Consider the following 16,105-nt stretch of genomic DNA (forward strand, 5'->3'; position numbering starts at 1 on the left):
AGAGTTCCAGGAGACCGCACACGTCTCCACGCACCTGCCTTTCCTCACCCACACATGACTCACAGGTGGAGAGGGAAGCAAGAGCTAGGACGAGTGTGTCCATTCCCTGTTTATTTCTCATGGATGAGCAGAAGCTGAGCATTAAGGAAGCAAAATGTTTTCAATCCAATGGCACTGCTTACCCTGTGACGCTTTTTCTTTTTTCCCTTCTGACTCGATGGCTAACTTGTGTGTAAACTTCTGATGTTCAAAACTCTTAAAATACATTTTATACTTCATATGTTATATATGCTAAGTTAACACATGTGAAAGATGTAATCCGGGCTTCCCTGGTGGCGCAGTGGTTGAGTCTGCCTGCCGATGCAGGGGACGCGGGTTCGTGCCCCAGTCCGGGAGGATCCCACATGCCACGGAGCGGCTGGGCCAGTGAGCCATGGCCACTGAGCCTGCACGTCCGGAGCCTGTGCTCCGCAACGGGAGAGGCCACAACAGTGAGAGGCCCGCATACCGCAAAAAAAAAAAAAAAGATGTAATCCCCTGATGATTTTTTTTAAAATTACTATCATTTAATAAGATACTAAAGAAGATGCTTTCCCCCATCACACACTCTGTCCTGGCAACATTTTAAGAACTTTTATTTCCTCTGATAGGTCTTCTCTTAAGTCAGCGAAGAGAGGGAGATTCATACCTTCCCTGTGAGCTGGATGTGTGATCTTCAAAGCTGAACTTACGACCCCACTGCTGTAAAAGCTGTGGCCTCGATTTCCCAGTTTTTAGACTGGAAATCACATGTGTCCTATCTCACGGCATCACTGTTATAAAATCAAATAAGATGCTGGGGGGAAAATTGCTTTTAATATGTACGATAAATACAGCTGAAACAGAAAGTTGGGGGCCTGTTAGGTCAGAATCTTGCAGTGGGAAAGCTGGAGATCAAGAATTTGCTGTCGTATTTCCAGCAATGACATAGGGCAGAGGGACTGGCTAGGACAATGTCTGCATCTGTCAAGCAGAACTGCCAGATTACATTTTTCCATTTGTGAATTAATGAAATACTCCGTTTGGCTACTATCCTCTTGTGAGTTTGGCCCTGGGGATCTAATCATGTTTGTGAGAGCCCATAAAATTAGGTTCATGTCCACCCAAAGGTGAGGGTGAGACCTTGAACTCAGAAACGGCAATCCCCTCCTAGGCCCAAGGTTAACAGTTATCAAATCCCCAGAGACAGCTGTTTTGGGTGGGTCAACCATGATCCTCCTGTCACTAATCTGAGTTTAGAAGACCGTGACGAAACGGCATATACTGCTAGGGCTTCCTATGAACAGTATTATTGATCACTTGGAAAAGGTACTATGACTGCTCTTTAAATGTTTAAATGGCTTTAGACCACATCCATTTTTTTTTTAACATCTTTATTGGGGTATAATTGCTTTACAATGGTGTATTAGTTTCTGCTTTATAAAAAAGTGAATCAGTTATACACATACATATGTTCCCATATCTCTTCCCTCTTGCGTCTCCCTCCCTCCCCCGTTTTTTATGTGGAACATTAAGTGGTAGCAACGTAATTTTAGCAGGGCTGCTTACACCCCCCCGCCCATACACCAGAGAAAATGCCTCCACCGCCAGAAGCTATCAAAGAAAGCTATACTGCTTTATTTGATGCTCAGGTAAGCCCCAAATCGGGAAATGCCAAGTCTGAGGTGAGTTCAATCATTACAATATCTAAGAAGGTCTTGAATTTGCTCTTCACCTTAAAAGAATAATACTGCTTTGACAGTTACTAAAATCTTCACTTCCGGCAGGCACACTCTGCCCCTGCCCCCACGTGTTTTATTCAACACTCTCTGAGTCTCTGCTGGAAAAATGATACTTTTCCCCCAAGAGTACATTGTCCTTGGGGTCGAGCACCATATAGAGGTAGAGATGCTCCCTACATGGCTCCTTTACATTGTTATAAATAAAGCAACAGAGAAACATGGCCTGATCCCATTTACTAACTAGTGAGAACCTCCAAGCTGACAGCTACAAACATTAAAGGGGGTGGTGGGGGGGGGGGAAGGCATTGTATCATGTAGCTGAGGTTTTCAAGCCTATCGTTGAGATGTTTTCTCTTACAATAATCTAAAATAGCAATATAAAAATTTAAATTGTGAAAAAGCCTATCACATAAAAAAGTTGAAAATAAAAATAAAAAGGCCATTAACCGGGAATGCTGTCAAAGGAGCCACATGGGTTGAACTGTCGGACTAGGTAACATTAAGGGTCCTTATTAGTCGCATTACTTCTAGGACATTCTAATAAAGCAATCCCTGCGGTAGGAGCAGGGAAAGGACGTCAAACTAAATCCCTAGGAGAACCACACTCGTAGTTTCGACTAGAACATTTCAAGAAGTACCGCATGAAAAATGTTTGCATAATTTTTGCTTATACATGTAGCCCAAAGCCTTAGGATCAAAAATCTAAGGCTCAGATTTTAATAAGATCTCCCTTCTAGGTCTTATATAGATACAGTCTAAAACAATCCAATAAATACATCATATCAACCACACAACCTATACCAACAATACACCATAGCGACAGTCAAATTACAAACTCGCAAACACTCAAAGTTACATTAAATACACTTAATGGGCAAAAGTGAAAAGCCTCTATGATTGTACTTGTACTAAATGATTCCAAAATTCTCCCCATTCTTCCCTAATTTCCTTTTTTCTCAGATCTTTTAGTCAATTGAAAATTAAGTATATTGACAGACCAAAACATTGTTTTGCAAGGGAGACAAACAGCCAGCCCAAACTAGTCTCTCCGTGATGCCTTACCTGACCATTCAGGCCTACAGGAATGGCACCCAGCAGCCACAGTTCATCTGTTAATCAGCTACAGCCTTGTAGCTTTTTTTAAATTGAAGTTTAATTACTTAAACTTTATAATTTTACCAAAATTGTCGTAAGTGTGGATCTCAGTCGGCAAACTCTTCTGTAAAGAGCCAAACAGTAAATATTTCAGGCTTTTGCCCATCTTTCTTTCAGTCTCTATTCTGAGTACTCAGCCTGCTATCTTAGCGCAAAAGCAGCCAGACAACAGCGAAATGCACAAGTGTGGCTGCACGCCAACGAAACCTTATTCATGGGCCCTGAAATCTGAACTTCCATATATTTTTCAAACAAAATATGTTTTTCCACCATTTAAAAATGCAGAAACCATTCTCAGCTCTCAGGCAGAACAGTAAAAGGCAACAGCAGGCCAGATTTGGCCTATGAGCCATCATTGGCTGATGCCTGATTTAGACTAACCCAAACTGTGTGGACAAACAAGTCTGCAGTCCCCACAGGCCTCCAGCAGTAGATACCTATGCACTGACCCTGTTTATCTCTCTCCTGTTCTGGAGGACCACAGTGTGTGTCTGGAATATCTAGCCATCTAATCAACACATCAAGCAGGGTAGTTTTGTTCCAAGGGCATAGAGAGCTTCAGCGTGAATTAAAATTCCCTCTCTCAAAGAAAGGTAACAATCTGTAAATAAAGGGGTGTGTGTGTGTGTGTGTGTGTGTGTGTGTGTGTGTGTGTGTTGAGGGGAGGTGTCAATTAACAGAGGACAGCCACTGCAGCTTTCGCTTTTATGACCCGAAACACTGGACAAAACCACAGTCCATTCGCACCAAAAAAACCCAAACAACAAAAAACAGATGAACTTGAGATTGTGCCTTTCAAAAGTCCTTTCCTAGGTGATGTCTCCTTACTGATACATCTCCCAGCAAAGAGAAAGAAGAGTTAACACCAGCAATTTAAACACCCTTTGCGGAGGAAGGCAGACAGATAGCAAACACAGAGCTATCAGCCCAAGCACTACAGCCACCATTCTGGTACATTCAAGAAACTTCTTGGCCTACAGTTTTATTTTAACAGTTAGTCTGAAACCGGCTTCTATCTGTGGCTTAAAAAAACCGTACAACCTCATCCACTGTCTAATTCCTAGTATGGCATACAATCCTGCCTTAAGAAGAGTTATTACAGGCCCATCTCAGGGATATTGCGGGTTTGGGTCCAGACCCCTGAAATAAAGCAAGTATTGCATATAAGTGAGTCACATGCATTCTGTTGTTGTTTTCCCAGTGCATAAAAAAAGTTATGTTTACACTATACTGTAATTAAGTATGCAATAGCAGTATGTCTAAAAAGACAATATATATACTTTAAGCAAAAAGCACTTTATTACTAAAAAATGCTAAACATCATCTGACAATGCAGGGGTTGCCACAAACCTTCGACCTGTAAAAAATGTTGTATCTGGGAAGTGCAGTACGATAAGACACGTCTGTATAGAGTTCAGACACTTTAGGTCCCTAAAAAGCTTCCAATAAAAAGAAAATTAGTTCAAAATAGATGTAGATGTTTCCCCAAGTTCAAAGAATTAGATGGAGGTTGGGACGGAGCCCATGGGTACAGTACATGGGATGCAGCCACACATTTGAGGGCCCTTCTACACCAGGAAGCCAGGATCTTCTACATATGTTAATTCCAACCCTGACCAGCTAACAACTCATAGATCATCCCCAGAGAAGACAGAGTCTTACATGATCTATACCTGCTGTTGCCCCATGTCCTGAACCACAGAAACATGAAAGACTAATCTTATCAGGAGCCAAATAATCAACAATTTTTGGAGAAAGAGAACCATCCAGGCCCAGAAATTAGACTTAAACATTAGACTCCAGAAACTTTTGTCCACTGATCTCTTTCCTGGTCAGCCTTGTGCTTTGGCTGTATTTTTACACTTACTGTGTATGCATGACAAGGCCATCAACAGGGCTCTGGACAAGGACTGGGTGCTGGGGAGAAGAAACCCTAGAAGGCAGGATACTGCCAGGCTGATGAGGAATCACGCTGTTATCTAGAGACCCTAAATTGAAAGATTTCATAATATGTAGTGGCTGTTTCCTAGGATGTACCCCTGCCATATTCATGGTCCGCAATCGTGATCTACTCCACTGAGCTTTCTTGGTTCATAACTCTCTAAAAGGAAAACTTCAGGAATTCCCTGGGGCTCCAGTAGTTAGGACTCTGCGCTTCCACTGCAGGGGTCACGGGTTCAATCCCTGGTTGGGGAACTAAGATCCTGCAAGCCGCATGGTGTGGCCAGAAACAAACAAGCAAACAAAAGACACGAAAGGAAAACTTCTAGAAAGAGTGAAAAAGAGAGTATGAGCTACAAGTTACCAAAACTTGTAAAAATGAGTCAGTGGCACAGGAAGGACCAAACAATTGGGTCTGTGTGGTTCTGGGGGCCTGGGCCATACTGGCCTCCATTCAATTAGCAAAGAATCTGTCAGGATGAATCAGACTACCAGCTGACAGGATGGTGAGGAAGGGGGCGGCCCAGGCTGAGCAATTCAAAGAGGCTTTCAAACAGCTACTTAACGTGTCTTGTGAGCTTTATGTGAATTTGAGGGGAAGGCCACAGAATAGTTCCCTCAGGCTTTCAAATCTCCATTCTGATCTGCCAATCCTCAGAGAAGAAAAAGGGAAGCTATGAAGCGGCATCTCTGTCACTGAGATGGCTACACAGCGAAGTGCCACACACAAGTCCTCCCACACGCAAACTTGCCTGTTCCCACACGGTCTCTGCCTGAACCCATGGTAAAAAGCAGCCCGGGGACAGTCGGGGGAGTTCTCAGCAGGGCAGCACGGTATGGAGCTCACCATTAAAGCAAAACCACATCACAAAAAGTTGATATCATTTCCCCAGTAATTCCAGCTCCGTCACGAAGTCCAGCACAGGGAACCTGACCTCCCGTGGCGACCCGTGAGGAAGCTGCTAAGCAAGAAAACAGAATCACTGTTGGGAGAATAAATTCGTGATCAGGTCAAAAACTAGCTAACTGGACAACTGAAAGCTGGCTCTACTTTGTCACTGCCGGTGACAGTGACAGACACTGGAATAGAAAAAGCATGTGAAAAGGACATCCCTCCTAGACGCCCATCTCCAGGCAGCAGCCCGCCAGCCTCTGAAAAAGGAGTCAAGGCACCATCCCTCTGCTCAAAGCCCTCTGCTGTGGGCTGGACTGTACTCCTCCAAAAGACAAGCTCAAGCCCTAACTCCCCACACCTTGGAATGTGGCCTCATCTGGAGGTACAGCTGAGCCTTGAACAACGTGGCGGTCGGTTCCGACCCCCGACCACCCAGCACCGTTGAAAACCCCCCCCATCAGCGGTGCTGCACCCTCAGATTCAACCAACCGTGGATCGTGTAGTACTCTAGAACATACTTACTGAAAAAAATCTGTGTGAGTGGACCCGCACAGTTCAAACCCACGTGGCTCAGGGCTCCACTGTGGTCTCTTTGCAGTAATCCAGTTAAGAGGAGGTCAACCTGGATTAGGGTGGTCCCTAAACCCAATGACTGGTGTCCTTATAAGTAAGCCACATGGAAGACACAGAGACACACAGGGAGGAGCTGGCCATGGAATGAAGGAGGCAGAGAGGGAAGTTTTGCTGCCACAGGCCAAGGAACACCGAGAACTGCTGGCAACCACCAGAAGCTAGAAGAAACGAGGAAGAATCCTTGCCTAGAGCCTGTGGAGGGAGCGTGGCCCTGCCAACACCTTGATTTCGGACTTCTGCCCTCCAGAGCTGTGAGAGAATCAATTTCTGTTGCTTCAAGCCGCCCCCTTTGTTTGTGGCAGTTTTGAAAGGCAGCCCCTTCCTGTCTCACTCAGGAGGAAAATCAATGCCTCGTTACGAGGTGACCCAGGCCTCCCCCGACCCGGCTGACTGTGGCTCCCAGAGCTCCCTGCCCCGCAGGTCGCTGCAGCCACCCTGGCCTCCTCCTTGGTCCTCGAACATGCTGCCACCCTGCCACCACGCGCCGGCCCACGCGCAGGCTGCTGCTGTCTCAGACCTTCGCAGGTGCCATCCTCTGCTGGAAGACTTCTCGGGAACCTGCACAGCTGTTCCCCCCAATCCTCCCTCAGGGCTCTGCTCAAGTCCCCTGATCATTTGGGCTCCCCCACCCCCCAACGGCCTTCAGCACCTCCTACTCGCCCCCGCTCTGCTCCCCCTTCCTCTGCTTTATTTTTCTCCAAAATCCTTAGGACAAGCTGACATATACATTTTGCTTAACCTCTAAGAGGCCCGTCTCCCTCTGTAACGCTGGCTTGCGGAGGAGATAGGGACTGTTTCACTGCTGAATCCCAGCCCACTCTGTTTACTGGATAGCTAAATGCATTCGATCAGGACAGGTGAAATTTTACTTAAAACCGGCTGTGTGACAAAAAGGGTTTCTACTAATGAAGCGTAACAGCAACAGCTTCTGCAGATGAAGGGCAGGCTCCAGGCTGGGCTCTGAGGGGCCGGGAGAGAATCTCCCATCTCGGGTGGACTCAGGGGCTCACTACCATCCCTGGTGGAAGAGGGAGCAGTAAACAACTTTGAAACAGCCTCTTAAGAGTCCTCCTCATCTAAAAAAGTCAACTCTTACCTATAATTCTTGTCTCCAGCCACACCCTATAGAAAGTGAGTTGGCCTGAGAAATGTGTGAAGCCAAAGCTAAACATACCTCCATCACGGCATCACCACACACAGTTTTGTTGTTTAGGGGCCGAGGGGAAGGGCCCAGCAGGAATGTTCTGATAATGATCATCTCATACAGCAAATGTACAGTCTACTTAGAGAAGAAAGCCTCTGACCACGACATTCATAAAAATAAATAAATAAATAAACAAGGAAACCATTTCAAATGAGCCAGGAGCTTTCAAACAGCTCCGGCTTAGTAAGGAGATAATCCCAACCTTTTCAAATGGCCCTAAATTAACACTTTTCCTTCCCTCATTTACATTTTCAAACCTTTAAACAAAATAAGGCCAAAAAGGAAAGTCTTTCTTTACCTTGGGTTTTGGCCCCAGGGCCTGCCAGTCCTAGGTGTGAATCACAGGATTCCTTGCAAGGTGATCTGATGGGCGTTTCGGCTTCAGGGGTCTCAAAATTACCTTCAGAATCCGAGCTGCCAAGGGGGAAAAATGAGGAATTACCACTTTCAACGGTATTTCCGACACCCTTTATAGTCTACATATCCGCAAAGTCCAGTATTTTTGCCTAATTTTACAACCTGCGCGTCCTCAGCATGGGCTGGCCTGTGGGAGCTGCTGCCGCGCCCTCCTCGGGCTTCTGTCTGGCCTCCTGTCTCCCTGAAATCTCCTCCATCCTCAGGAGACTTCTTCCAGCACCATTTTTTTTTGAGGTCATCCTTCCCTCTGATACCCCAAAAAAGCCCTTTCAACAGACTCCTTTTCTCACAAGAGCCCTTTCCTGGAGGTTTAAAAATTAAATTGCCCTCTCGTTCTAAAAAAAATTAAGCCACTATTCGCCATGATGCCTTTTTCTTTGGTAGGCCTCTACCTGTCTGGAACTCACCCAGCCAGAGGCCGGGGATGCTGTCACCTGCCTTCCGCAATCACACGGGTGACAGCTCAGCAGACACCACCATTTCTCACCAGCTGCCAGGAACCTGTCATCACGCGACCTTCTTTACTAAGGCTGCATTTTCGGGACACAGGGGAACCCCCAGGAGGGCCTGGGAGCGACTTCTTCCCCACAGGGAAGGCCCCAAGTTCCACCGGGTGTGACCCACGACTGTGTGTGTGTGTGTGTGTAGGGGCGGGGGGCTGGGGGCTCGAAGCTTAGAGAAAGTGACCGAGGCAGACGGGGATGCAGAGAGACTGCAGATTCTGGGTTAGGTTCAGAAAGATCATACTGATACGGGGGGAAGAAAATACCCGGGAGGACAGAACATCCTGAACCTTCGAAGGCACAGCGGGGACCCGGTTACAGGCAGGGACGCAGCATTGCCATGAACACGGTTACGCGGGTGGCGACCACACACACGCACACAGACTGAGCCGCAGATGGATGGATGGATAGCAGCGCGTTTGCATTTTGGCAGGAACGCGTGTACTTGCCTGAAACTCAAGGATTTGGTCTCGGCTTGCGAGTCCTCCTCCTCGGGGTCGCCCTCGGGCCCTCCGGCCTCGTCCTCTCCGGCGACCCCGCCGCGCACCGCGGACCACGTCCATTTCGCCCACTGCACTGGGGACAGGATCTGCCAGGGGCTGAACGCCATGAGCGCGGCTCCTCCGGCTCCGGCTCCTAGGAGGATGGGAAAGGGGAGAGCCCTTTTTCCCTTTCAAAATGGAGGGAACCGGTGACAGGCGCCCGGACGCGTTTCCAGCGGAGGCGCGGATGTGGTTAAACGAGCGCCGTCGGGGGCCCGGGTGGAGCGCTTCCTCTCCTCCGGCTGGCAGCGCCGCTTCCTCCGCGTCCTCCTTCCTGAACGTGCGGCCACGGCGCCCCCGCACCCGGCGACTCCCGCGGGGGAGATGCCTCTCCTGGGGCCTCCTCGGGGCCCGGGTCCGCGACGCCCGGCGGCTCGGCCTTGGCTGCACGGCGGCTCAGCTGCTCCCGGTCCCTGCGGCCCGGCTCCCGTCTCCCGGCTAAAGCGCGCGCGCCCGCCGGATCCCCCCGGCTTCGCGCCACAGTGGTCGCGCCCTCCCTGCGGGAAGGGGCTTCTCTGCTAAGACCCTGGCCGCTGGCCGAGGACCCGGGCGCCCTCAACGGCTCCCCCGGCGTCGCGAGCCGGGAAGATCCGTTTTCCGTGTACGTGCACGCTGGACTGTGCCTCCTTCCCTTTTTATTTTTATTTTCTCATCTTGCTACTGCGACTTAATGGCGTTAGTGATACTGGATCGCAGAGAAGTTCAGCCCCTTATTATAAAAAACTCTGAGGCCGCTGTTGACTGTGTTTTCCCCTCCCTAATAGGACGGCGTGGAAGATTTCAGCCTGTTCACCTTCAACCTTCAGATCCCTCAGCAACGCTGCAAGAGTAGCCAAGGGCTGGGATTTTAGACGCTTTGTGGCTCCTCAGTCCTCACTGGTGGAAGTGCCGTGGCCAGGTCTTGGGTAAAGGGTGCTAAATTACCCTGTGAAATTAGAGCTTGATCCGTTTCCCATTCTCCTTTTTGAGGCATAACTCCTAAGTGTTTGGTCTCTGACTCCGTTTGCTGCTTCCGAAGTCTGCCAACAGGCCTAATGATTTCAACCTTCAAAATAAAAACCCTCTGTGTTTGAAGGGAGAGGCAGGGAAGTAGCAGAGCTCTCCTCTGATTTTCTTCATTTTCCATCAAGGGATTCTACTTAGGGATTGCGCCTCTCAGAATCACCAAGGCACCAAGCGAATCTGCCTCAAACAACCAGGCTTCGTGATCTCCTTGCCTGGATAAGGCGTTTCTTGTACTACTGTAATTTCCAGAGTTGCGGGTTCCCACAGAGACAGCAGCTCCAGAATTTAGAACAAAGTCAGGCTGAAACTGCCACACGGACGTCTCCACTGAAAGGGGTTGGCGCAGCAAACTGTTGATGAATCATGACTGTCTTACACATTTGATAACAAAAACAAAAGCAAAAATAACGCAAGATCAGGCGTGGCAGGTAGTCTCACCATAACAGACGGATGGGCGTTCGCCTGCACTCTAGACTAGAGGGCTGGGGTGTCTGGATGCTTTAGAAGTCATCCAGCTCCTTCCCAGAGATGAATACAACTGTCTAGACCGTACTGGAGACTGCAAAGATGAGAAATAAGCAGGAGTCGTTTTTTTTTTTTATCAGGTCTGCATGAAATACGCCACAATACTATCCAACTGGTCATATTTTTCGGTTTATGGCTCACCACACAAACCTTCAGATTATAAGGTTCCCCCCAAGTTCCTGGATCTGACACGTGTTTTGTTGCCCATGTAAATCTGTAGCTGGCATATAGTAGGTCCTGTTCATTCTTCCTCCTGAGCGATTCTCGAAACTTTTCCCTCCTCTGCATCCCCACTGTGACTGACCTAATTCCCACACTCCCTAGTTTTCATATAGATCTACTGTAAATGTGTCCAATTGGTTCTACCTCTAGAGGGTCGTCTCGGCTGGGGTCACCCTTGCCTGGCTGATCTGTGACTTGCGCTCTAGTCTTGCTATTCCTGCTCCCCTCTCCTCCGACCCTTTGTAGTCGTAGCCATAATCTCTACAGAATTGGTTCTGAACTTTAACATGTCCAAGAATCATCTGGGCCCCTCTTTAAAAGTCCAAATCCAAATTGCCAGCAGATTCTGGAAATCTGTATTTTGACCAAGTGTCCTGGGGAATTTCTTCCACAGGATAAATTTGGGAAACAACGACCAGCTTGAGCCAACTAACTGCTGCGTCAGGAACAATCTCCCTTTTGCCTGCAGAGTTTTGCACCCTCTTCCCCACCCCTCCCACCGCCCTGGCCTCCACCCACATGTCAAGCCCCCAGGCCTTGACTGCCCAAACTTCCTTCCTCACCCAGCGCAGGTGTCTACCCTGGGAAAACAGACTGATGTCTCCCTGCTTTCTACCATCTCTATACCCCGAACATTCAGAGAGACTTTGACTGTGGCCCTTAGGTAGTTTTGAAATAGGGTACCATTAATAGCTACACCAGGACAACAGGCATAAACCAGGACATCCCAGGACATACGGTCACCCTACACTTAGCACACTACATATAACATATTTGTTCACGTCTCTCCCACTTCTGGATCATAAGCTTTTAAACGGCAAGGACCACGTCATATTTATGATTTATTTTTGTTTCCCCAGAAATCAGGACAGGGCCACACACTCGGTAGGGTGTTGTGTAAATGTGCAGAAAATGAATATTCCAGTTTACAACAGACCTTCTAAGTTTGGCTAGGGTGACATAAATTCCTAAAGACTGACTCTTCTGGAGAAATCAAGATTTCAAACCAGCATAGCACAGAAACCAGATGAGTGATGGCCCCAGCAAGACAAAGCCCAGACTACAGAGCAATTTCTTGAAATTAGAGAGGTAAATGCCCAGATTTCTGAAAATCTCTGCAAACTCCTGGACTTAACGTGAACAGCAATAAAGTAAGTAATTACTCTATAGCCTGAATTATTTTTATTGTCTAGAACAAATAATGCGGCTGATATGTCAATTTTCCTGTAACTCTGGTAAAGACTGGGCAATGTTTGACAACCAAGGAAAACCATCATTTTGCTGCTAAGCCCTTAGCCTCAAGGAGCAGAATGTCTGCAAATGGAATGTCTTTGTTTTGGAAGTGACCGTAAGCACAGGAACGGCCCATCCGTTCTCTTCCTTCCTCTGCTCCTTGGCCTTCACAGAAGCTTTGGATCAATACACCATGAAAATCTAAAATGAAACACCATGAAAATCTAAAATGAAACTCCCTGAAACGCTCCACACAGGTGGCCAGGCCAGGCACATACTTTGCCGCTAATGGATGCTCCAGAGGGGTCTGTGAAATGGGTCTCTTTGGTAAAAAGTAAAATAAAATAAAATAAGATAAAATATATGAGTAAGCAAATTCACACAGGCAAACAACTATCCATTTAGTGGCGCAGCTACTGTGAGAATGTCTGGGGGAATGTGGCAGGAGGGGAGGGCGGAGGCAGGGTGGGGCCTGACCGGGAAGGATCCTTCTACTGTTAAGGAGTAGATCCTAACTCAGATTGAACTGGATCTTGCAGTAGGGGGAGCAAACACAAGTCCCTACCTAGATAGTGTGAGGGAGCGACGAGGCCTGGGTGGCAGCTGGAGAACCCTGAGGAGGCTAAGGGGCGATCCGACCCAGTTCCTGGTGCCCATCTAACAATCTCCCAAGAGAAACCCAAATCCTGGCTTTTATAAGACATCTTCCAAGCTTCCATGTTTGTTTGTTTGGCCATGTGGCATGAGGAATCTTAGTTCCCCGACCAGGAATCAAACCCGTGTCCCCTGCAGTGGAAGCGCAGAATCCTAACCACTGGACCACCAGGGAAGTCCCTAAGCGTTCGTGTTCTTACTAATTTCAACTGTTTTAAACCTTGTGGAGGCCATCGCGGCGCAGGACAAACAAAAGCCACTTTGTGTGCCTGCGTGGCCCATGGACCCTGGATGGGCCGAGGGGAGTTATCACGCTTTGGAGCCAGTAAGAAACACCTCCATTTAGAAAGATCATTCTGGTAACAACCTGCGGGCTGGGATGGAAGGAGTGAAGAATGGGAGACGCCTGAAAGTGCTGTTTTCCCTGCCCCAAGCCGCCTGAAGAAGGCAGACGGCTTCTCCTCCAGAGGGCAAAGAAGCAGAACTGGAATTAGCATCCTTATCTTTCACTCCGTCCCTCGTCCGGGAACTAAAATCCCACAAGCCGCGTAGTGCGGCCAAAAAATTTTTTTTTAATTTAAATAAATAAATGAATAAAGAAGAAGAACTAGAGCTGTGAGCAATCCAAGCACAATTTACAACAGAAGGAAGAGAAAACTGCTGTTGTGAAGAAAACCATTTCCGACAGCCAGTGAAATGAGACAGTCGGTGAATTTCTGACCGCCAGGTGTGTACCAGATGATGTTCCGGAGAGGAGGAGGGTGGGACCAGGGTGGCACTAGGGAATCACAGAGATAAAGTCACCGCTGAGAAAACAGAAAGGTCAGGCAGGCAGACCCATCAACTCATCTGTATTTCCTAACAATTGACGAATTCGGTGAGCGTAAGATACACCTAATTCAATTAACATGAAATGTCAGATTGATGATGTCACCAAAGTGGCAGGGCATCTCTGAAGGGCTGAGAAAAAGCATAGGCCCATACCGACTTGAAACGGCCAATGGCAACTAGGTTTAGGTGCCTCAGCGGAACCTGGACAGACCATGTCCCCTCCCCACCCTGCTTTTTGAGAGCCACCCTGTCCACGGACTGAGCTTCCAAGCCACGGTGGGGCACTCTGGGTGTGTGCTCCCTCCATCAGCCCCATCACTGAGCTAAACACCCTCAATCCTTAACCTTTTTCTACTCGAATATTTAAGTGATGAAGGTCTCTAAGATGCAATGATAAGAGTATCTTACATAATAAAGTTTCATCTGATCTCTACAATCATTCTCTGGTAGTGGGGCAGGTTTTCTCACTCTCAATTTGCTGATGACGTAACTGAAGCAGAAAGGGCAGCCACCTGCCTGAAACTGCGCCACAGAACTGAATATGGAACCCTAGTCTCCTACCTTTCAGTACCCTTCCTTTGCTTTGTATCAAATCGGAAGAAAGCAGAAAGCCCTTGGAGCCCCTTGGTAGCTTGTGGTTCCATCAGCTGGACGGCCCTCTCAATTTCTTCCTGCTGCTGCAGTCCTGGCTTCCTGCTTACCTTGCACGGGCTGCAAAGTCACAACTAGGAATACCTCACTCCACCAGTGAAGAGCTGCCACTGCCAACAGTGGCATCTGAGGTATTCAAGTAAGTTCAGGTTACAGTCTTAACCTTGCAAGATCCGATGTTATCCTTTACCTGGAGGCTATCATCACCTAGAGAATCACAATCTTCCCTCCACCACCCAAACACGCCCAAATCAGGGAATTTGTAGTATGCGTTTACGCTGAAAATTACATCCTGAAGAGAACCTCCTTTCTCATTTTTTTAAAACAGAAAAGTTGGATTTATGTCCATGGCTAAAACTCTTTCAGAGCTCCAAGAAGATTAAAAGGGATTCAGACTGCATCCATTAAAGAGTTGGCCAAGCTCCCCACCTAGGAGACCTGCTCCAGATTTTGCTCTGGTAAACAGCTCTCGTCAGATCCTCTCTCTCATCTATTTTGTTCTGTATCACAAAAACAAAGTTTGACTTCCTCAGAAAGTATGTCATTCCACCTAGGTCAGGGGTCCCCAACCCCTGGGCTGTGGACCGGTGCCGGTCCAAAATAAAATAAATCCCCCCCAATCAACCTCCCCATCTGCTGGACGGGAAGAACACTGATCACATGGCCCAGATTTTCTGAGATCATCCTGATATCAAATATTCTACCCAGCGTCCACATAAAGACTTGTCCCCATTTTCATTTACAAAACACTGTCACCAAGTAGTGAGAAGGTACAGATTGGGAGGGCACTTGGAAAGGGCAGCAGGGAGTCACTGGTAGGAGGATGTGGAGAGAGGTATCCTCTCAGAAGAAAGAATAAAACCGCAAGAAGATTTCCAAAGGAACTGGGAAACCCACTCCACTGAAATCCTCACTCTGGGCACATGGGGGAAATTTCATCACAGGACCTTGTGTGTTTGTGACCAAAAATCTTCTTGTGTTTCTAAAAGAAAAAGATCAGGGCTTCCCTGGTGGCGCAGTGGTTGAGAGTCTGCCTGCCGATGCAGGGGACACGGGTTCGTGCCCCGGTCCGGGAAGATCCCACATGCCGCGGAGCGGCTGGGCCCGTGAGCCATGGCCGCTGAGCTTGTGCGTCCGGTGGTGCCTGTGTTCCGCAACGGGAGAGGCCACAAGAGTGAGAGCCCCGCGTACAGCAAAAAAAAAAATAAAAAGAAAAGAAAAAGATCAGAAACTAAGAAGCAAATTCCATGGCATGATATGCAGCCTACTGTTACTTCCAGCTTTTATCTTTTTATGCTAAAAGTTTAACTGCCATAATTTGGTTCTGAAACTACATGTGTGTGAAAATTCAAGGAAAATATATTCTTTTACATCTCTGTTATAGTACAAAGCAGGGAGAGGGGAAACCTGTCCTTTCTGTGGGTGTTAAAATTTGTAAAAGTGCCAAATATTAACACACTGCTAATAAATATAAGCTAAATGACTAGCTGGATAGGAAGACATAACAATGTTCCAAGTTGGTAAAATTAAATATTGTAGAGACGGCAGTCCTGCTCAATTAATTTCTAGGTGTAATGCGATTTCCATCAAAATTCTTAGGGGATTTTTCTGAGGATTTCTCAATAGTTTTCAAAAATTTATCTGGAAAAATAAACTGGTAAGCATACTTTAGATTCTTTTAAAAAATGTCAAGAAGGGGATTAGTTGTGCAAAATATTAAGACATATTTATGCAAAAATAGGCATATCCTTGTTCTGTGAAACAGAACAGAAAGCCCGGAAAAAACCCTGTAAGATATAGGAGGTTGTTCTATGATAGAGAAGAGGTTACGATACAGTGCGGAAGGGAAGATTACTTAATAAATGGTTGAATAACAATTGGTTGGCAATGGGAAAAAGCTCAAATTCAACTTACCTCAGAGCATATACCAACAT

At 47.3% G+C, this 16,105-nt stretch overlaps 1 protein-coding gene across 6 annotated transcripts in view; it reads right to left on the minus strand.

The window, feature by feature from the left end:
* TACC1 (transforming acidic coiled-coil containing protein 1) overlaps positions 1-16,105 on the minus strand; it is a 106,853-nt gene that overhangs the window by 45,126 nt on the left and 45,622 nt on the right. For 2 of the 6 annotated variants that reach the window (XM_024765090.1, XM_024765089.1), the window contains exons 1-2: positions 8,958-9,484; positions 7,887-8,002 (exon numbers count right to left, since the gene is read on the minus strand). In XM_024765090.1, the coding sequence (XP_024620858.1) occupies positions 7,887-8,002; positions 8,958-9,118 (277 nt within the window). In that variant the 5' untranslated portion in view covers positions 9,119-9,484. Of the gene's footprint in view, positions 1-7,886; positions 8,003-8,957; positions 9,485-16,105 lie in introns of those variants that run through there. The other 4 variants (XM_024765091.1, XM_024765092.1, XM_024765095.1 and 1 more) reach the window with 2 other exon arrangements.

This window comes from Neophocaena asiaeorientalis, unplaced genomic scaffold (assembly GCF_003031525.2).
Source record: "Neophocaena asiaeorientalis asiaeorientalis breed wild unplaced genomic scaffold, Neophocaena_asiaeorientalis_V1.1 scaffold14, whole genome shotgun sequence".
NCBI classification, from domain to species: domain Eukaryota; kingdom Metazoa; phylum Chordata; class Mammalia; order Artiodactyla; family Phocoenidae; genus Neophocaena; species Neophocaena asiaeorientalis.